Source organism: Sinohyriopsis cumingii, chromosome 5 (assembly GCF_028554795.1).
Source record: "Sinohyriopsis cumingii isolate HCF-2022 chromosome 5, ASM2855479v2, whole genome shotgun sequence".
Classification (NCBI taxonomy): Eukaryota; Metazoa; Mollusca; class Bivalvia; order Unionida; family Unionidae; genus Sinohyriopsis; species Sinohyriopsis cumingii.
The window spans coordinates 30,791,864-30,815,321 of NC_142965.1; the positions used below are offsets into that span (position 1 = coordinate 30,791,864).

A 23,458-nucleotide genomic window follows, 5' to 3' on the forward strand; every position below is an offset into this window, starting at 1 on the left:
ACAGAAGACCTTCATGATGAAGATGGCATCTATATCCGATTTCGGACTGATGGCAACCTCTTCAACTTAAGGCGACTTCATGCCCACAGCAAGACCTTGGAAAAACTGATTAGATAACTTCTCTTTGCAGACGACTCCGCCCTTGCTGCCCACACGGAAGCTGCCTTACAGCGCGTAACATCCTGCTTTGCAGAAACTTGGCAGCTCTTTGGTCTTGAGGTCAACCTAAAAAAACCTGAGGTACTTCACCAGCCTGCTCCCAAGAAAGAGTACCGACCACCAAGCATCTTCACTGACCAGACAGAGCTGAACGTAGTCCACGAGTTCACATATCTAAGCTGTGTGATATCCTCTGATGCCAAGATCGACAAAAAATAGACAACAGACTGGCCAAAGCAAACAGCGCCTTCGGCAGACTCTATAAACGAGTCTGGCACAACGCCAGTCTCAAGAGAGATACAAAGATCAGCGTCTACAGAGCTGTCGTACTGACCACCCTCCTATATGGCGCCGAATCCTGGGTCACCTACAGCCGCCACCTCCGCCTCCTTGAACTCTTGCATCAGCGCTGCATCCGCACCATCATCAACATCCACTGTAGTGACTTCGTCACCAAAACTGAAGTCCTCAAACAAGCAGGGATCACCAGCGTTGAGGCCACGCTCATGTAGATACAGCTTCGCTGGGCAGGACACGTGTCCAGGATGGAGGACCATCGCCTGCCAAAGATCGCACTGTATGGTGAGCTGTCAACTCGCCGCCGTGATAGAGGGGCACCTCGAAAGAGATATAAAGACTCCTTGAAAAGACCCTCACCACCTGTGGCATCGATCACCGCCAATGGGCATCACAAGTTGCTGACCGTGAAATCTGACGACGTACAGTTCACCAGGCCGCTGACACTTTTGAACAAAACAGACGGGCCATCTTGGAGGAAAAACCATCAGCAGCACCCACCACAACCCAGATATTCCCCTGCAGCCTCTGTGGACGTTCGTGAATGTCATGTATGGGGCTCGTCAGCCACCAGCGCACGTGCAATAGACATGGACATACCCCTTCGTAATCTTCGCAAGCGACGTCAAGACAACAACAATAATTTGGTAAGGCCCATCCCTACTCTGTGAAATACCATTTACAATTTGACAACGGACTGGCCTTGGGTAACAAGAATTTATAATACTGGAACAATCAGAGGAGAAAGTTGTCGTCATTTAATAAAATTCAATTTTTAACGACAGATGGGAAAGATTAGAATGACATACCCTCTTCCTCTGACGAAGTTTTGCCTTGTACTTCACAGTCGTTGGATCCGTCTAGGCATACACACTGGCAATTCTGGTCCAGGAACCCGTCATCTTTACACTGAACTGTAGGACTACAGTGTGCTGAATGAGGAAAAATTTTCAATGGTCATTGTGCGGAATATTTAAATATCTATTAAGAAAATTTTAATTTTCGAAATCTGCCAAAGACGAAGAAATTGGTTGGAAACACAATCGGAGACAATCGTAATGATTACTTGCCGACATACTTTGAACATATTCAAAATATTGAATTAATAGGCATGCATGAGAGACACGTTCTTAACGAAAGTGATAATGTAGCTCTCACGCTCCCTAATATACTTCCGAGTTTACTTACGCATGCGTGAAACTTGTATGCTCCTTGATACTCAGTTTGACATCAACCTGCTGTCTGTAGGTAAAAACCTTTGTTATGGCGTTGTTAAATATGCATAAAATATTCTTAGAGTCATACGGATCTAATAGTACACTAGCAATTGCAAGTTAAACAATATGTAAACTGAGCATGTCAGATGCAACATCACGGTTGCACTACGAAGTATTCGTGCATTCTGCAACAGCTTAACCGGTGTAAGTGATCTATACACATGCGTTTTTAAATAGAGTGCAAGGGCAAAATGTACGCTTGCTGGCCACTCGATTTATGTGCTAGTCCATGTATTGTTGACATAGCATACATCTTTTATATTCTTCCGGAACCCGTAAACTGCCATTAAATCTGGAATAATTGTGAACTCATTTATAGATATATTTGATTTTATCATTGTGATACATCAAGACTGTTAGCACATCAAACTGTTCCAGGCGATTGGTACATCAATACATTCAATGGAATTCATTTGGAATACTCTATACTTCGGAATTGTGATTGAACTTTTAGGACCATTTGAGATTCAATTCACAATACTGTAAGCTCTTTTTAAAATTGTCACTTTGTTTTCCAAAGAAACATTATTTCTTGAATTTTGCAAAACTTGTTGGATTTCATTTTTTCTAATACTTAGTTTAATACCACAGAACAGAGAGTCTCTCTCTGTCTCTCTCTGTCTCTCTCTCTCTCTCTCTCTCTCTCTCTCTCTCTCTCTATATATATATATATATATATATATATATATATGTGTGTGTGTGTGTGTGTGTGTGTGTGTGTGTGTGTGTGTGTGGTAAACTTTCCATATTTATTGGTTACTGCATTTATATGAGAAAGTATGAAAGAGCTTTTCTGTGATATACTGTACGAAGTTAGGAGTATAGTGTTGCTCACAAAAAGTGTCCGATATAAATGCAGTATCATTTCTATTACATACTCATTTTGCTATTCTACCTAGGGCTGCCTAATAAAATGAACACACTACAAGAAACAAAGTAATTAATACAAGATTCCAAATTAAATACACAAGCGTAGTAAAAATAAAAATACACAATAATAGTATTCGTGAGCAATAGTACGAATCGGCGACCATTGAACTTGGTAGTCGCGCGCTCAGTCATTCGGTTAAAAAATGTCTTTGGTATGCTTCATACTAAAATTTAGAGCTATTTCGTGAATGACTGGGGCTTGGAGCAACTTTTCAATTAGGTATGGGATGGAATATTTTTGTCTGTTTATGTAATCTGAATTCTTTTTATCTAGTCGTGATGGACGGGAATTATTAGCTGGGGCGATTCCATTACTATGTACACATGGCTGGAGGGATTAGCCTTAAAGCAAGCTACACACGTGCTTATGATCTCTCGATCTGTGTGTGTGTGTGTGTCATTAGGATTTTTAACGTAGCTTTAACACTTTTTCAGTCATATCGCTACGATGTCTGCAGTGTGTCAGTTTAGAGTGATGTCTAGCACTGGGGCATCTTGCCACGGACATGTAGCATCATGTCCCACCCAGTCACATTATCCTGACACTAGGCCGACCAGTCCTAACACTAACCTCACTAACCTCTTAATGCTGAGCGCCTAGCGAGGCAGCTGTTAGTAACATTTTTGTAAGTCTTTGGTATGACTCGGCTTGGGTTAGAACCCACGACCTTCCGTTTCCGAGGCGGACGCTCTAACCACTAGGCCACCGGAGCGGTTTGCTTGTGATTTGTATTTGCTAGTTTAGAATCATAAGGTGGAAAAATATTAGAGATTTGTAATTGAAATTCCGAAGAAGACACAGGATTTCATTTCATTTTTAGGGAATATCAAATTCATTACGGTTTGGGGTGCAGTAAAATATCCTTTGGAATGTGATTTCTGTTGGAAATAGAGTATCCATTGCTTACAATTTCACGATGTGGATCAACGTTAGGAACCAACGTAATTCAACTTGACAGAAATAACTAAGAATGTACATTTGTGGAAATTCAAGATCCAGAACGTTACGTACATCTGTTGCCGTTATTATTACCAGTTATTGATGATATATTTTATGCTCCGTCACATGCATGCTGTTTATTGGAGAGACTCCAGCTACATGACTTGTATGACTTGTTTCATAAATCCAAATATTTTCTCCAACAATTAAAACAGGGAAACGGAGAATCGCAATTCAGCTGTAACACAGTAACAGGCTATATTGTTACAAGTTGTCGCCCCTTTATTCATGTACCGATATTCTTAATTTCCTTTTAAACGAGGTACTGTGCATAAAACCGACGCTGGACATTGCGGATATAACGTTCAGTCGTTTTCTTGATTGAAAGTTATTTTAGTGATTCAATGAACTCATTCACATCGTCAACATTATCATCTCTACTTTCGGATGGCACATACAGCTTAATTAGTTCATCCACAGACAATCTAATAAATCAAAACCTCCTGCGTCTGCTACCCTTTTTTGTTTGTTTGTTTACAATAACAAGTAGTTCCAAGCACGATACCATCCTGAGACCCATGTCGTGCAGTATAAAATGGTGCAATATGTAGCAATACTACACGATTCTAACAATGTAAAATTAAAAAAGTGAGTATATAATAATGACTAGACATTGTATATTGTGATAGGTTACTCTGCTTATGCATGTGAATGAATATAAGAATTAGATGAGTGGATTGCGTGCTGCATGTTCATGTGAAACACTATCTGCAGTGGCTAATCAGTGCAATTATATTACTGATGCATGAACTATGATATTACTACTGGTTGTCACTCAAAGTGTGCATAAAGCACGTGACTTTTAACAGTAAAATTGTAATTCTTGGAGTGGGCAATTATCCTACAATCTTAGGCTGATTTTAAGAATATTGATTTTTCACTATAGAAACAATACAATTAATACTTGATTTATATCATTTCATGACAATACTTCTCCGTTAATATCACACAAAATAATGTTCTTTTCCTGTTATAACCCGAGTTGGTAGGTAGGTTGGTTGGTTAGTGGTTCAGCGCTATGTCAACACTGTACAGGTTATATAGTGCCGATGGCAAGGTAAAATTCGAAACCAAGATTTTAATTCAAAATGTAAAGATTAAAGATTGCCAAAAACGTTACCGACAAAAGCAGCCAACATTTCTTTGTGAAGATCATTTCAGACTGAACTTCTTTTCTACACGATCCTCTTTGGATGCTTTTACATGATTTGTAGAGGTGAGCTGTTTAATTGTTAATTGCACTCTGGTTTTAATATATTCCCGATGTGGAGTTCATTCCCTTTGCTGGACTAGGCATCATTACAATAATTAAGAATCCACTAAAATATTTCAAGACGTTTGTACCCAATTGGGATTACTCTTACATTATGGTGATATATACAAAAGGCTTAAAATTCTCTCCTGAATCAGGAAAAGCCATGATGTCTACACTTATATCATGTTTCCGATTACGTTCTCAGCACGGTGCAAACGGGAAGCTTCTAGATATATTAGCATAGTATTGTGCTACAAATATAGATGATGAAACTTGACTAAAATGATATACGTGTATATATGCACAAGGTTTATCAGCACGTAAGCGCAATCCCGTTTATATATGGTCAATTGAAACTTCATTTAAAAGATACAATTGCTCAAAGAAATGGAACTAAATCATACCCAACGACATTACTCATCGAAAAACAATCGTGACAGAAACTTCGTTATCTGTTCAGTCTCAAGCCATGATGGGTATTTCTTTTAAGAACAAATAAAGTTCTGTAACAATTGTACATACCGGTCCACAGTCAGAGGTTTTTGAGAGAAAACTAATTTGGCACTTGACGTTTTGCAACACTGATGGTGTACTTATCATCAAATACAACAATAACAATTCTGGGTAATAATTCTTAAATTACAGACTTCGTAAAATAAAATTCCGTACAAATATGCCCAATTTTATATTACCTGCACAATTATACATGAGGTTGGCGACCTTGACGTCGCTAAAGGACAACTCTTTCCGCCAAACTTGTCCTATTCTTTCTTCCTGTTCTGGCAACTTTGCACGAATCGTCGGCAACTTGCCGTCAGAGGAAAACGCCTGATATAAATGAAGAACACATTTGGTGAGTATTGTACGAAGGAGATAACGGATAGAAGGCGGAATAAATAGATGAACGAAGGGAATATATATTAAAATAATGGACTCTCGATCGTAGCGATGTATTTTAGCTTTAATACTAGCATTTGAAAAATAAAATATCCTCGCTGTCCAAAACTATAGTATTATTTCAACACTGGACAACTCATATTTTCATAACTACTTCAGATGCATTACAATACTGCGTTATAAGTTCTTGAGTAAAGCATGATTGTGTATTGAGTAAAGCATGATTGTGTATTGAGTAAAGCATGATTGTGTATTGAGTAAAGCATGATAGCACAAAGTTATATCTTCATCAGATTTCAAAGATTTCTTCAGTTTAACATAAAAAAACTGTCTCAAAATTAAAAAATAGTGTGCATTTGTTTACAAGTTTGGACGTATCAAAGTGTGTTCAATGCAAGATGTTTAACAAACAAATGAAACACATTAAATAGAATTAAAATATATTGTGCAATGTATTAGAAAGAGGAAGAGTTACAGATTTCATTCAGTGATGATAATATTTCGATAGTCATTATCAATCCTGATAACAAGATTGTTACAATGGTACGGTATGAGAAAGGCGTAAGTAATGTATTTGATGTGGATAAATAAAGAATAATTTTAGTATTGAGGGTATATGTACTTCCAGTATGAAAGTACATTTGCTTACACAAATATAATCTAATCGAGGAAACAAATTAAACGGGAAAAATGCAATGAATTACGTTGATTTAAAAAATTTTTGTTAACAAAGCAATCTACCTACACATTACACAAGAAGCTATACGATGATTTCACCACAGAAAGGTCTATGCTAATAAAGTGGATGACAGTGGCAGGCGGACATTATTGGCATGCAAGCGTACAGACAAACACAAATGCAAATACTTCATGACAGTAATAGATGCCATCTGATAAAAGCTTGGACTGGACAAAGTATAAAATGGAAAAAGTGAGACGACATATACGATCTTTTCAGATAAATATTCAAATAGAGAAGGCATACCGTCCTAAATATATGAAGGAATTATTAAAAATCGGGCAAGTCATATTAGGTGATCAGGAAGTTTACAAAGTGGAAGACAAAGGCTCAGGGCATGTTTCACAAACAAAAACTTTCTTAGTACGACACACAAAATTATATATACACAGCTGAACAGATCTAACAACTATGGCAATTAAAGTTTCAAAGTGTTTACTTGTAAAATAGACTGGAAATTATGTATTACAGAACTGATGGGGACCAGCAGAAGACGTTATTTTTTTTCAAATAATTGATTTTTATCATTAAGGAACATTGCAATTGTTTTTTTTAAAGATAGTAAATATTTAGAATGTTTAGATATGTAAAAAGCAGCTGACTAGAAAATTAGTAAAAACATGCGCGTGATTAAATTTTGTATTGATTATGAAACTTGATGGAAAACGAAGGCATAATCCAAAACGTAACAGTTAAACAGACAATGGTGGACATTTATACATGATACAGCGATTAGAATTTAGCTAAAGTCACACGATGGTAATAAATGACTCGATGGTTCCAGTAATATCTCGAAAATGCTGAAATACAATATATAAGACTACAAACTGGTCAACGAAAGTCTGAGAGAGATTAAAGGTAATCAAAAGCACAGCTGCAATCTAGAGAATGTGTATACATTTTTCGAAATTCATTGAAAAAAGATATTGCATCGATTTACACAAATATTCAGTAAACTATGTTGTTAATATATCAACAATTTTAAGACGTCGATAAAGCCTTCAATCACAAGGAATCACTGTAGGATTAAAAAAGGTCAGTTGATAGGAGAAAAATGTGTATATCACACAGATGATATATAAAACAGTACACTTTTCACAAAACATATGCACACACATCAAATTATTAAATGAAATTTCTGTGAAAACTGTATTAAAATATGTAATATGTATTTGATAGCAATAAAGCTATCAAAACATATGGGACAGTTATATTTAGAGGCATTTTTATCTGACGGAATACGAACAGTTTAAAAATGTTGCAAATACAACAGAGTAAAGCTTAATATGAAAGGGAGAAACGAAATAAGTGACTCCGGAGATGAAAACTGTAAAGGAAATAAGATTAAACTGGTATTGCAAAGGAAGAAACATACACAGAGAAAAAAAAATCAACATAGAATTGCAATCGAAGGGTGAAAACCCAGTAAACAAGGGTTCTGTGCACTTGCAGAAGAAACGTACATTCCATAAACGAAAAAGTTTAAATGAACAATTTTAAATTATTTTTCGTAGATGAATGGACTTTGAATTTAAAAAAGGCAATATAAAAATAAATTGAACAGCACAGCTGTACCTTACCCAAGTCCAGCTACTCCGTTTGACACTACAGAGGACTCTGATATTTATAGGTTACTGCATTTGTATGGGAACATATGAACGAGGTTTTTCGGATAGATATACTGCACAACCTTGGGAGTGACGTATATCCATGCGACAAAACGAGTTCATATTTTCCCATACAAATGCAGTAACCTTTTATTTATATACTCATTTTCTTATTCTACAAAAAGCTTAATTATCCAAACAAAAATACACCACAAGAAACAAAGTAACCGAATTTATCCTGTATTCCAAACTAAATTCACAAGCGCAGATTCATCAGTACACAACAACATTGTTAATCCGCCCAGATAAATTTGAACTTCGCACGAGACATTACCTTTGAAAGATAATGGCGTTTTGATCTGCTTAAAACTGAAATTTAGAGTCATATTGTGAATGAATGCGCATTGCAACAACTTTTCCATTTAGTCTGGAATGAATAGATTTTGGTATTTTTGTCGATTCTGCTAAATTTCGTGAAAATGACTGGACTTATCTGTGTCAATTCTGCATGAAGTACATCTGATTTTAGCAGCGAGGGAGCAGCTTGTTGACATCTGCAAGTGTGTTTCTGTTCTGTCATTGAATGTTTGGAATCATAATGTGGGGAAAAATAGGAAGTCTTTCAATTGTAATCATCAAAACGACGCTATGGAATATAATGTGTATTTATTTGAGTGTAGTAAGGAGGATATAATTGCACTTGGAATATAGTTGAAATTACAGTACAATTTCGAAATATGTAATCAAGCTTTAGAACCGACAACATTGCTCATCTATTCGGATTTGCAGAACTAAGAAAGTACATTTTGAGGAAATTCAGGATGTAAAACTGTAAGTATATTTTTTTGCCATTCTTATTACCAGCTAAAGAAGACACGTTTAAGCCTTGTCACTTGCATGCTATTTGTATGGACCCAGCAATTTTATGACCTGTCTGGCTTCTATCGCTAGCCTAAATCCGAAACATTGTATCAAACAAGTTAACGCGGAATATTGCAAATCAGCTGGTATGTGGCAGTCCACGAAGCATATGTTTTTGTTCATTCAGAAACAAACTTAATCATCCAAACCGTAAAGCGTCTACTACATGAGTGTACTTGAGTTGTTTACAAAGTAGTTCATAATACACTATTGGGCACACGTGTCCTGCACGTGAGTGCAATATGAAGGTGTGCAATATCGTAAAATATTGCACGATTCTGACGATGTAATGTTAAAGGAAACAATATAAGCATATACAATTGTAAATATATTCAACAAGAAGTCAATCTACTGAATCTCGGTTACTCACGTGAAAGTCCTACTAGGAGGGAAAGATTACGACAGATTAAACGTTATTATAAAATGTCAACAATATGTAGCAGATTCAAAAGTAACGAGTGACATGGTAATAAAAATTATTAGTACGGTGAATACTAACACAATTTGCAGTTTTTGTCCATTATTCGTCTCACATTATTTATTCGATTCTACTTAACCACTTTTAAAACGCCTGAAGCAATCTGTAAATCTGTAAACGTATGAATTTAATTTTGGTACAAATAACAAAACTGATGGAATGTATTTAGATGCTTGCATTGTCTTGGATGTATACGACTGCTTCATAGCTCTATTATAATTTGTGCCACGATGACACTTTCAAATGTGCAATGAGCAACATACATAAATATTAGGTGATACTGATAGATCTTCTCTTGTGTTGTCTACACTTTAACAAAGTCTTTCATGTGCTATTCAAGCATTTGCTTTAAACACATATATTTGTTCTTCTCAATTTTGCTTATTTTTATGGCACCATCTGGACAGATCGTTTATTTTAACGCAATGAGACTTCAGTCATTGTAAGTGAAGTCTACCTGAGATAAGTACATCACTGTGTCTATTAAGGTTACCATTGGAGCGAACATGATGAACATGTCAACTTGTCTGGCTTTCTCTATGCTATTTATAATCAACAGTTTAATGTAGTGTCTATCTGCTGCGCTGTCGTTGTCAATAACTGCTCTTCAGCAACAAAATCCATTTGAGACAAGTCTTACAGCGCTGCGGCAACGTTTCTTCTTTTCAATATTTCATACACATTTACATTTCACCGTACATATATTAACCCAAAGACTATATATATCCAAAATGTATCCAAACTGTAGTTTAAGGACAAACTACACGAATACTTGATGTATTTAACATATTGCAAATGGGAATTTATAGCTCAGTTATTGGCCCCTCGGACTCGTAATCTAAGGGTGGCGGATTCGATATGTACCTAAAATAATCTTTTAACCAAAACAAAATTGTGAATATTTATTATCCTTGAAAATGATAGTTCTATTTGACATTTCGAAAATTTCATTCAGTTCCAAAATATTTTTAGTCGTCCCTTTCCTAAATTTTCCGTTTTGTTTCTCTTGCCTCATGTAAAGTTGTTCATCAATTTGCAAATGTGTTGTTTCGAAAACGTTTGCAGATATTTGTCTTCAAGTTATATTCAGTTCATTATAGAATTTCAGCCACGGTTATTGTTTAAAAATGGCAATTTTCTATTTTTGTTCAGGTTTTGTTGTAACTGCATTTATAACTAATATTTATGTAGTGAATCGCATTTCTTGTTGTTTTTTTCAACATACACAACATTTTTTATACAGTTGGTTTCGTTACATTTCCTTTGCTAGATAAAACGTTCTGATTTTGTAGCTCTCACATTTCTTCGATTGGTACTACTTTCCATCGCAGTGCGAGAGGAGAGTCCTTAAAATAAAAATGAAGGTGATTTTGATACTTTTAGACCGACTTCTAAATTTTTCTCAATTGCATTGCCATTCTGTAAAACTTTCTTCTTTACATTTAATACCTTTAATTTTTCCCTCCTAAAGTTATTACAGACCCCTATTGACACAGATTTTATTACATAAATTATTGTAAAAATGTCCATGATGAAGGGCTTTGGGTTAGTATTTATCACACTGGCCACACATTTTGATAATAAAATTATCAGCATAATATTCTTGATTGACTTCAGCGCATTTATGCGGTATTACGCCAATTCCTCTTCGTATTCCACCTGAAATTTCGAGCCACAGGCCAAATTTTATTCAAAATTTGAATTCAGTGCCGGCGAACTTCAAACTTGCTTCTCGAGTTATTACTCGCGCACAAAAGTAATGAGCACAGTCAGGTTTGTATTGTTTCATAAAAATATTTTAAAACTCTTCAGATATATCGCACATCATCAACGCATCATTTACATACGTAATAGTCATGAAGGTCATCAAGTTTGTCTACACTGGAGTGTTGTGTGATATCCCGTATATGCCGATAATCTTCATTTGATACGATCGAGTTGAATAGTGATGAGTACAATGCTTCTATTGGTGGGATAGATGTTTCGTTAAATCTTTGAAAGCTACCCATTTATTACAATGGTAAAGGTCTTTACTGAAGCATTTTAAGTGTGATATCGGTAAACTGCTTTATCTTTCTGTGGGCTTATTCCTTAAATTATATGCAAGATGCTCTAATAATTGTTCTATGAACAGAAAGCTATCAACAAACTCGATCCTTCTTTTACCAGATATATTTTCTCCATTGTTTGACAAACCTATTACAATGAAATTCTTGCTGACTGAAATGTTTTTTTTTTTAAATGTGTGATTGTTACCTCTTGAACAGGATCTTATCTAATTTCTGGATGAAAAAGTGATTTTCATAACCTGACATGTCACCGATGAAAAGTGGTATGAATCATGAATATTTGAAATTTAAGCTTCAACTATTATGGACTGCTCCTCTACACCTACCTGTCATGTGATCGTTGCTACGCAATCTATTATTCAGTCTCTTATTCCAGCAGATATGCAGCAGGTTGGTTGATTTAAAAATGGAATAATCTTCCTTTGTATATACAGCCAGTTGAATACTGAGTACGTAAAAGTCTAAACCACTTTTATCCAATTGTCAGTGATAAATCTCTTTTGGATGTCTTTACATTTTAATTTTGTTAAAGGTTCTGCTTCAAAGTCTTTCACCTATACTACAAGTAAACTTTCAAATAATTTACCTACTAATCTAAAGTTTATAACTAATGTCAGAAAGGTAAGACAAGAGGTAAAAATACACTTTTCTTAAAATTACAGTGATAAGTTCATGTACTGGTGATATCATTCTCGTTGTCACTGACACATATGTTCCATAACCTGGCTGCTGAATTTTATCTTAATTTATATATTTATGTATGTAATACCACTCTACATCTTAAATAAAGTAGCTTATTCTTGTACTGCCTCTGATCAGTGCTATTATTGTTTCAATTTTATTTTTCCATAAATTGTCATTATGTCAGATTTATGGTTTGGTATTTCTTAGATGCCTATTGCATATGCTAATGTTTATATAATGTTAAATATAATCCTATGTTGTGGTTTGTCTTGAAATTCATATGTACACATGAGTTTTACATATTTATATTCCCAGTGCCTGCCGAGTGTCATGCTTTATATAGTTGAAGTTAACTCAATGTAGATGCGTTTGAAATTGTCAAACGTTTTAACAGTATCTGTGAAAAATCTATTGATTAATAAAATTTCTTCAACATAGGAGCATACAAATTTGACAAACTTTCAACCGACCGTCTTTTTTTAATTCATCTGTGAAATATCCATTGATTTATGCATTGTAAATTTATTCGATACTGACATGCTGGAATTAATGAATGAACAAAACAAAACAAAACAAATATAATCTTCAAGTGTTTCAACTCAAAATATATACATGTTTTCATTGGGGCCGTTAATTTTCTATGCCATCAATTTATTGTACATCTTTTATTTTCGTGTTGAACGAATTGTACTATTTCCATATTTATTGTAACTATTCTCATTTCCACTCTATTTTTTCCACATCATTCATTATTTGTTTCTTTGGACATTTTGTACATCTTATCTTTTATCTTTCTTTACGCAAATTCGTATGGAAAAGCAAATTCGTATTGAAGCATCAGTTCATGGCATTATCTACAAGCTAATTTGATCTTTTTTAAGTAAGGGGTCGTAATAATCATCAACAACCATTATATTTTTATCAGTATTATTTTGACTGATTTATTTCTGCAATAGTCAATAAACGAGAGACTGAAACTGTCTACCTAAAGTACATATTAGTGACTTTTAGTACCTATTAGTGACTTCAAGTCCCTGCTTAAGTTACTTTTAGTATGTACCTAAGCAACGTACCTTTCACTACTGAAATTACCAGCTCAATCATCAAGAGACGTGTGAAGCTTTCTTAATATGTCAGAAGCAAACTGAATAAATAAATTTAAGTCTTATAAACCATCAAAGTCTAAAAGTGCAACAGAGGAAGACATAACATTTTTCAATAACAAGAATTGAAAACTGTTATTGAGAAAAGCATTATCAAAACCCATAACACAAAAATTATAAATAAAGAGAAACTGGTTCTGTTGAATTGAAACATTTGAAGGAAAACACAACAACAAGAACATTTTGTCGACAAGCTAGATACGATAGAAGAAAGTTTGGAAACGTTGAGTGTTTTACATGACAAAGTGTTGGAAGAAATAGAAAAGGTAATGCAACAAATAAAAGGAAGAAAAGGAATAGATTAAGTAAATTAAGTAAGACGTGAAACAAATTAAGGAAGACATGAAGACATGGAACAAAATAAGGAAGACATGGAACAAAGTAAGAAAGACATGGAACAAATTAAGGAAGACATGGAACAAATCAAGTAAGACATGGAACAAGTAAAGGAAGACATGAAACAAATTAAGGAAAACATGGAACAAATTAAGTAAGACATGAAACAAATTAAGCAAGACATGAAACAAATTAAGGAAGACATGGAACAAATTAAGTAAGACATGGAACAAATAAAGGAAGACATGGAACAAATTAAGGAAGACATGGAACAAATTAAGTAAGACATGGAACAAATAAAGGAAGACATGGAATAAATTAAGGAAGACATGAAACAAATTAAGGGAGACATGGAACAAATTAAGGAAGACATGGAACAAATTAAGGAAGACATGGAACAAATTAAGGAAGACATGAAACAAATTAAGGAAGACATGAAACAAATTAAGGAAGACATGGAACAAATTAAGTAAGACATGGAACAAATAAAGGAAGACATGGAATAAATTAAGGAAGACATGAAACAAATTAAGGGAGACATGGAACAAATTAGGGAAGACATGGAACAAATTAAGGAAGACATGGAACAAATTAAGTAAGACATGGAACAAATAAAGGAAGACATGGAACAAATTAAGGAAGACATGAAACAAATTAAGGGAGACATGGAACAAATTAAAGAAGACATGGAACAAATTAAGGAAGACATGGAACAAATAAAGGAAGACATGGAACAAATTAAGGAAGACATGGAACAAATTAAGTAAGACATGGAACAAATTATGGAAGACATGGAACAAATTAAGGAAGACATGAAACAAATTAAGGGAGACATGGAACAAATTAGGGAAGACATGGAACAAATTAAGGAAGACATGGAACAAATTAAATAAGACATGAAACAAATTAAGTAAGACATGAAACAAATTAAGGAAGACATGGAACAAATTAAGTAAGACATGGAACAAATAAAGGAAGACATGGAATAAATTAAGGAAGACATGAAACAAATTAAGGGAGACATGGAACAAATTAGGGAAGACATGGAACAAATTAAGGAAGACATGGAACAAATTAAGGAAGACATGGAACAAATAAAGGAAGACATGGAACAAATTAAGGAAGACATGAAACAAATTAAGGGAGACATGGAACAAATTAAAGAAGACATGGAACAAATTAAGGAAGACATGGAACAAATAAAGGAAGACATGGAACAAATTAAGGAAGACATGGAACAAATTAAGTAAGACATGGAACAAATTAGGGAAGACATGGAACAAATTAAGGAAGACATGAAACAAATTAAGGGAGACATGGAACAAATTAGGGAAGACATGGAACAAATTAAGGAAGACATGGAACAAATTAAGTAAGACATGAAACAAATTAAGTAAGACATGAAACAAATTAAGGAAGACATGGAACAAATTAAGTAAGACATGGAACAAATAAAGGAAGACATGGAATAAATTAATGAAGACATGAAACAAATTAAGGGAGACATGGAACAAATTAGGGAAGACATGGAACAAATTAAGGAAGACATGGAACAAATTAAGTAAGACATGGAACAAATAAAGGAAGACTTGGAACAAATTAAGGAAGACATGAAACAAATTAAGGGAGACATGGATCAAATTAAAGAAGACATGGAACAAATTAAGGAAGACATGGAACAAATAAAGGAAGACATAGAACAAATTAAGGAAGACATGGAACAAATTAAGTAAGACATGGAACAAATTAGGGAAGACATGGAACAAATTAAGGAAGACATGAAACAAATTAAGGGAGACATGGAACAAATTAGGGAAGACATGGAACAAATTAAGGAAGACATGGAACAAATTAAGTAAGACATGGAACAAATAAAGGAAGACATGGAACAAATTAAGGAAGACATGAAACAAATTAAGGGAGACATGGAACAAATTAAAGAAGACATGAAACAAATTAAGGGAGACATGGAACAAATTAGGGAAGACATGGAACAAATTAAGGAAGACATGGAACAAATTAAGTAAGACATGGAACAAATAAAGGAAGACATGGAACAAATTAAGGAAGACATGGAACAAATTAGGGAAGACATGGAACAAATTAAGGAAGACATGGAACAAATTAAGTAAGACATGGAACAAATTAGGGAAGACATGGAACAAATTAAGGAAGACATGAAACAAATTAAGGGAGACATGGAACAAATTAGGGAAGACATGGAACAAATTAAGGAAGACATGGAACAAATTAAGTAAGACATGGAACAAATAAAGGAAGACATGGAACAAATTAAGGAAGACATGAAACAAATTAAGGGAGACATGGAACAAATTAAAGAAGACATGAAACAAATTAAGTAAGACATGGAACAAATTAAGTAAGACATGGAACAAATAAAGGAAGACATGGAATAAATTAAGGGAGACATGAAACAAATTAAGTAAGACATGAAACAAATTAAGTAAGACATGGAACAAGACAAGTTAAGTAAGACATGGAACAAATTAAGTAAGACATGGAACAAATAAAGGAAGACATGGAACAAATTAAGGAAGACATGAAACAAATTAAAGGAGACATGGAACAAATTAGGGAAGACATGGAACAAATTAAGGAAGACATGGAACAAATTAAGGAAGACATGGAACAAATTAAGTAAGACATGGAACAAATTAAGGAAGACATGGAATAAATTAAGGAAGACATGGAACAAATAAAGGAAGACATGGAATAAATTAGGGAAGACATGGAACAAATTAAGGAAGACATGGAACAAATTAAGTAAGACATGGAACAAATAAAGGAAGACATGGAACAAATTAAGGAAGACATGAAACAAATTAAGGGAGACATGGAACAAATTAAAGAAGACATGGAACAAATTAAGGAAGACATGGAACAAATAAAGGAAGACATGGAACAAATTAAGGAAGACATGGAACAAATTAAGAAAGACATGGAACAAATTAGGGAAGACATGGAACAAATTAAGGAAGACATGAAACAAATTAAGAGAGACATGGAACAAATTAGGGAAGACATGGAACAAATTAAGGAAGACATGGAACAAATTAAATAAGACATGAAACAAATTAAGTAAGACATGAAACAAATTAAGGAAGACATGGAACAAATTAAGTAAGACATGGAACAAATAAAGGAAGACATGGAATAAATTAAGGAAGACATGAAACAAATTAAGGGAGACATGGAACAAATTAGGGAAGACATGGAACAAATTAAGGAAGACATGGAACAAATTAAGGAAGACATGGAACAAATAAAGGAAGACATGGAACAAATTAAGGAAGACATGAAACAAATTAAGGGAGACATGGAACAAATTAAAGAAGACTTGGAACAAATTAAGGAAGACATGGAACAAATAAAGGAAGACATGGAACAAATTAAGGAAGACATGGAACAAATTAAGTAAGACATGGAACAAATTAGGGAAGACATGGAACAAATTAAGGAAGACATGAAACAAATTAAGGGAGACATGGAACAAATTAGGGAAGACATGGAACAAATTAAGGAAGACATGGAACAAATTAAGTAAGACATGAAACAAATTAAGTAAGACATGAAACAAATTAAGGAAGACATGGAACAAATTAAGTAAGACATGGAACAAATAAAGGAAGACATGGAATAAATTAAGGAAGACATGAAACAAATTAAGGGAGACATGGAACAAATTAAGTAAGACATGGAACAAATAAAGGAAGACATGGAACAAATTAAGGAAGACATGAAACAAATTAAGGGAGACATGGAACAAATTAAAGAAGACATGGAACAAATTAAGGAAGACATGGAACAAATAAAGGAAGACATGGAACAAATTAAGGAAGACATGGAACAAATTAAGAAAGACATGGAACAAATTAGGGAAGACATGGAACAAATTAAGGAAGACATGAAACAAATTAAGAGAGACATGGAACAAATTAGGGAAGACATGGAACAAATTAAGGAAGACATGGAACAAATTAAATAAGACATGAAACAAATTAAGTAAGACATGAAACAAATTAAGGAAGACATGGAACAAATTAAGTAAGACATGGAACAAATAAAGGAAGACATGGAATAAATTAAGGAAGACATGAAACAAATTAAGGGAGACATGGAACAAATTAGGGAAGACATGGAACAAATTAAGGAAGACATGGAACAAATTAAGGAAGACATGGAACAAATAAAGGAAGACATGGAACAAATTAAGGAAGACATGAAACAAATTAAGGGAGACATGGAACAAATTAAAGAAGACATGGAACAAATTAAGGAAGACATGGAACAAATAAAGGAAGACATGGAACAAATTAAGGAAGACATGGAACAAATTAAGTAAGACATGGAACAAATTAGGGAAGACATGGAACAAATTAAGGAAGACATGAAACAAATTAAGGGAGACATGGAACAAATTAGGGAAGACATGGAACAAATTAAGGAAGACATGGAACAAATTAAGTAAGACATGGAACAAATAAAGGAAGACATGGAACAAATTAAGGAAGACATGAAACAAATTAAGGGAGACATGGAACAAATTAAAGAAGACATGAAACAAATTAAGTAAGACATGGAACAAATTAAGTAAGACATGGAACAAATAAAGGAAGACATGGAATAAATTAAGGAAGACATGAAACAAATTAAGTAAGACATGAAACAAATTAAGTAAGACATGGAACAAGACAAGTTAAGTAAGACATGGAACAAATTAAGTAAGACATGGAACAAATAAAGGAAGACATGGAACAAATTAAGGAAGACATGAAACAAATTAAAGGAGACATGGAACAAATTAGGGAAGACATGGAACAAATTAAGGAAGACATGGAACATATTAAGGAAGACATGGAACAAATTAAGTAAGACATGGAACAAATTAAGGAAGACATGGAATAAATTAAGGAAGACATGGAACAAATAAAGGAAGACATGGAATAAATTAGGGAAGACATGGAACAAATTAAGGAAGACATGGAACAAATTAAGTAAGACATGGAACAAATAAAGGAAGACATGGAACAAATTAAGGAAGACATGAAACAAATTAAGGGAGACATGGAACAAATTAAAGAAGACATGGAACAAATTAAGGAAGACATGGAACAAATAAAGGAAGACATGGAACAAATTAAGGAAGACATGGAACAAATTAAGAAAGACATGGAACAAATTAGGGAAGACATGGAACAAATTAAGGAAGACATGAAACAAATTAAGAGAGACATGGAACAAATTAGGGAAGACATGGAACAAATTAAGGAAGACATGGAACAAATTAAATAAGACATGAAACAAATTAAGTAAGACATGAAACAAATTAAGGAAGACATGGAACAAATTAAGTAAGACATGGAACAAATAAAGGAAGACATGGAATAAATTAAGGAAGACATGAAACAAATTAAGGGAGACATGGAACAAATTAGGGAAGACATGGAACAAATTAAGGAAGACATGGAACAAATTAAGGAAGACATGGAACAAATAAAGGAAGACATGGAACAAATTAAGGAAGACATGAAACAAATTAAGGGAGACATGGAACAAATTAAAGAAGACATGGAACAAATTAAGGAAGACATGGAACAAATAAAGGAAGACATGGAACAAATTAAGGAAGACATGGAACAAATTAAGTAAGACATGGAACAAATTAGGGAAGACATGGAACAAATTAAGGAAGACATGAAACAAATTAAGGGAGACATGGAACAAATTAGGGAAGACATGGAACAAATTAAGGAAGACATGGAACAAATTAAGTAAGACATGAAACAAATTAAGTAAGACATGAAACAAATTAAGGAAGACATGGAACAAATTAAGTAAGACATGGAACAAATAAAGGAAGACATGGAATAAATTAAGGAAGACATGAAACAAATTAAGGGAGACATGGAACAAATTAGGGAAGACATGGAACAAATTAAGGAAGACATGGAACAAATTAAGTAAGACATGGAACAAATAAAGGAAGACTTGGAACAAATTAAGGAAGACATGAAACAAATTAAGGGAGACATGGATCAAATTAAAGAAGACATGGAACAAATTAAGGAAGACATGGAACAAATAAAGGAAGACATAGAACAAATTAAGGAAGACATGGAACAAATTAAGTAAGACATGGAACAAATTAGGGAAGACATGGAACAAATTAAGGAAGACATGAAACAAATTAAGGGAGACATGGAACAAATTAGGGAAGACATGGAACAAATTAAGGAAGACATGGAACAAATTAAGTAAGACATGGAACAAATAAAGGAAGACATGGAACAAATTAAGGAAGACATGAAACAAATTAAGGGAGACATGGAACAAATTAAAGAAGACATGAAACAAATTAAGGGAGACATGGAACAAATTAGGGAAGACATGGAACAAATTAAGGAAGACATGGAACAAATTAAGTAAGACATGGAACAAATAAAGGAAGACATGGAACAAATTAAGGAAGACATGGAACAAATTAAGGAAGACATGGAACAAATTAGGGAAGACATGGAACAAATTAAGGAAGACATGAAACAAATTAAGGGAGACATGGAACAAATTAGGGAAGACATGGAACAAATTAAGGAAGACATGGAACAAATTAAGTAAGACATGGAACAAATAAAGGAAGACATGGAACAAATTAAGGAAGACATGAAACAAATTAAGGGAGACATGGAACAAATTAAAGAAGACATGAAACAAATTAAGTAAGACATGGAACAAATTAAGTAAGACATGGAACAAATAAAGGAAGACATGGAATAAATTAAGGAAGACATGAAACAAATTAAGTAAGACATGAAACAAATTAAGTAAGACATGGAACAAGACAAGTTAAGTAAGACATGGAACAAATTAAGTAAGACATGGAACAAATAAAGGAAGACATGGAACAAATTAAGGAAGACATGAAACAAATTAAAGGAGACATGGAACAAATTAGGGAAGACATGGAACAAATTAAGGAAGACATGGAACAAATTAAGGAAGACATGGAACAAATTAAGGAAGACATGGAATAAATTAAGGAAGACATGGAACAAATAAAGGAAGACATGGAATAAATTAAGGAAGACATGGAACAAGTAAAGGAAGACATGAAACAAATTAAGTAAGACATGAAACAAATTAAGTAAGACATGAAACAAATTAAGTAAGACATGGAACAAATAAAGGAAGACATGGAATAAATTAACGAAGACACGGAACAAATTAACAAACAAATAGAAAATGAAGTTATTGGATTGTAAGGACAAGAGTTAGAGAAGACAAAAGAAAATGCTTTGTTTGAAACACTTAATATTTCAATATTTTTTCTTGCTGATCAGCATCGGCTATGTCACATACTAACCTGAGACATAAACTGGCATAAACAAAATGAAGCAAGTACAACGGCAGAGTCTTTGCAGAGCAGAACGGCGAATCGTGTATACGGAATAGCGTGTAAACCTTGAACACGTGTACAAAGTCGGAGTGTAAGCGTATGCTTTCAACACATGTAGTTTGTTGCACAAAGACGGAGCCCATGCACAGCATAATGGCTAAGTCTGTGTCAAGCACAACAGTGGAGCCTACGCGATGAAATATTTACACCCCTGAGATACTGCAGGTATACATAAGCACTTTAAACCTGGAGAATACTATCAAACCTTTGGCCAATATAATTTGACCGTGAAATGGTAGAGAGAGAGAGAGAGAGAGAGAGAGAGAGAGAGAGAGAGAGAGAGAGAGCATCATAACGTGGATGACAGAGCGACATTAAAGACAGGCTTAGTTGTTAGCTAGAGCATAATTTTTGAAAACTGTTCAATTAGGGCAGCAATCTAAAATGTCTTTGGAGGAGATTATACACTTGCTTGTTCCAGTATTTCTATCAGATATAACAATACACTGTTTGACAGGATTTTATACCTTTTTTGAATATACCCCTGTGGAAATATCCTCGTGATTTTATAATGATTTTATTCCTGTAAGCATTGTTGCTATATCTGCAATGTTTATTGTCATTTGGAAAAAAAAGCCCCTGATATATTGCCTTTGTGTTGCAATGGTCTATACATAAATTTAACTCTCTAACAGTTCTGATTGTATATATTGTGCTCTAATGCCATCTAATAGTGTATGATGTGATATAATGCCATCTAATAGTGTATGATGTGATATAATGCCATCTGACAGTGTATGATGTGACATAATGCCATCTAATAGTATATGATGTTATATTATGCCACTTGATAGTGGATGCTGTTATATAATACCACTTGATAGTGTACGATGTGGTATAATGCAAAGGGACAGTGAATGATGTGATATATTGCCACTTGACAGGATGTGATATAATGCCATCTGATGGTATATGATGTGATATAATGCCACTTGACAGTGTATGATGTAGTATAATGCCATTTGATAGTGTTTGATGTGATATAGTGCCATCTCATAGTGTATGATGTGATATAATGTCATCTGATAGTGTCTGACGTATTATAATACCATCTGATAGTGTATGGTGTTATATAATACCATATGACAGTGTATGATGTGATATAATGCAATATGATAGTGCATGATGTGATATAATGTCATCTGATACTTTATGATGTGCTATAATGCCATTTGATAGTGTATGATGTGATGTAATGCCACTTGATAGTGTATGATGTGATATAATGTTATCTGATAGTGTATGTTGTAATATAATACCATCTGATAGTGTATGGTGTGATATAATGCCATCTGATAGTGCATGATGTGATATAATGTCATATGATAATTTATGATGTGCTATACTGCTATCTGATAGTGTATGATGTAATATAATGCAATCTGATTGTGTTTGTTGTGCTATAATGCCACATGATGTGCTAATAATTCCACCAGAAACAATTACAATTTTTGTCCATATTACTGTAGATGAAAAATGTCGCTTTATAAAGGATACATGCTACTGAAATTTATGATTTATGTATTGTAGCACAATCTAAATATATTTTTGCACACATTCGAAATATTTTATTACACTGTTGTATGTATTATTTTTCAGGACCAAATTATTCGATCACTATATTGTTGAAGAGCCAAAGAATCATTTAACGTTATAGCAAAGTCTATCGATCCAGTCAACAAGTGACGACATAAAGCAGTGCTGTCCAACCCGCGGCCCGCGGGCTGATTTTAAATGGCTAGCCAGAGCTCGAACAGCTATATAGTCGTTGCTTTTCAGTTTTCTGCCGCGGCCCTCGGCCTCAAGAAAAACATTTTTCAGTGGCCCATGGTGTCCAAAAGGTTGGACAGCACTGACATAAAGCATTAACTGGATTCATGAAACAATTTACATATGACAATAGATCCGTGTCAGATACAAATGTTGTATCTGTTTATCATTTTCTCCTTAAATCAACAATTATCAGAAGTTTATATATGCCGTGATCATCGAATTCTAAACAACTTGTCATGTATGTACTTAAGATGGTTAGAGTTTCTTGCACAGAAGAGTCTGAAAACGCAGTTGTTAAAGGTGAGAACAAACCAGCACTTGGCACATGTGCTACCATGAGTTATTTGTGAAAATCTCAAAATACCGCAGTGATCAAGAGATCCCACCTCGTTAACTATT

The 23,458-nt window shown here is 34.1% G+C and overlaps 1 protein-coding gene across 1 annotated transcript in view; it reads right to left on the reverse strand.

The window, feature by feature from the left end:
* LOC149798874 (uncharacterized) overlaps nt 1-23,458 on the reverse strand; it is a 67,852-nt gene that overhangs the window by 20,717 nt on the left and 23,677 nt on the right. The window contains exons 8-9 of the mRNA XM_089957789.1: nt 5,611-5,746; nt 1,266-1,388 (exon numbers count right to left, since the gene is read on the reverse strand). Coding sequence (XP_089813915.1) covers nt 1,266-1,388; nt 5,611-5,746 — 259 coding nt within the window. The remainder of the gene's footprint in view (nt 1-1,265; nt 1,389-5,610; nt 5,747-23,458) is intronic.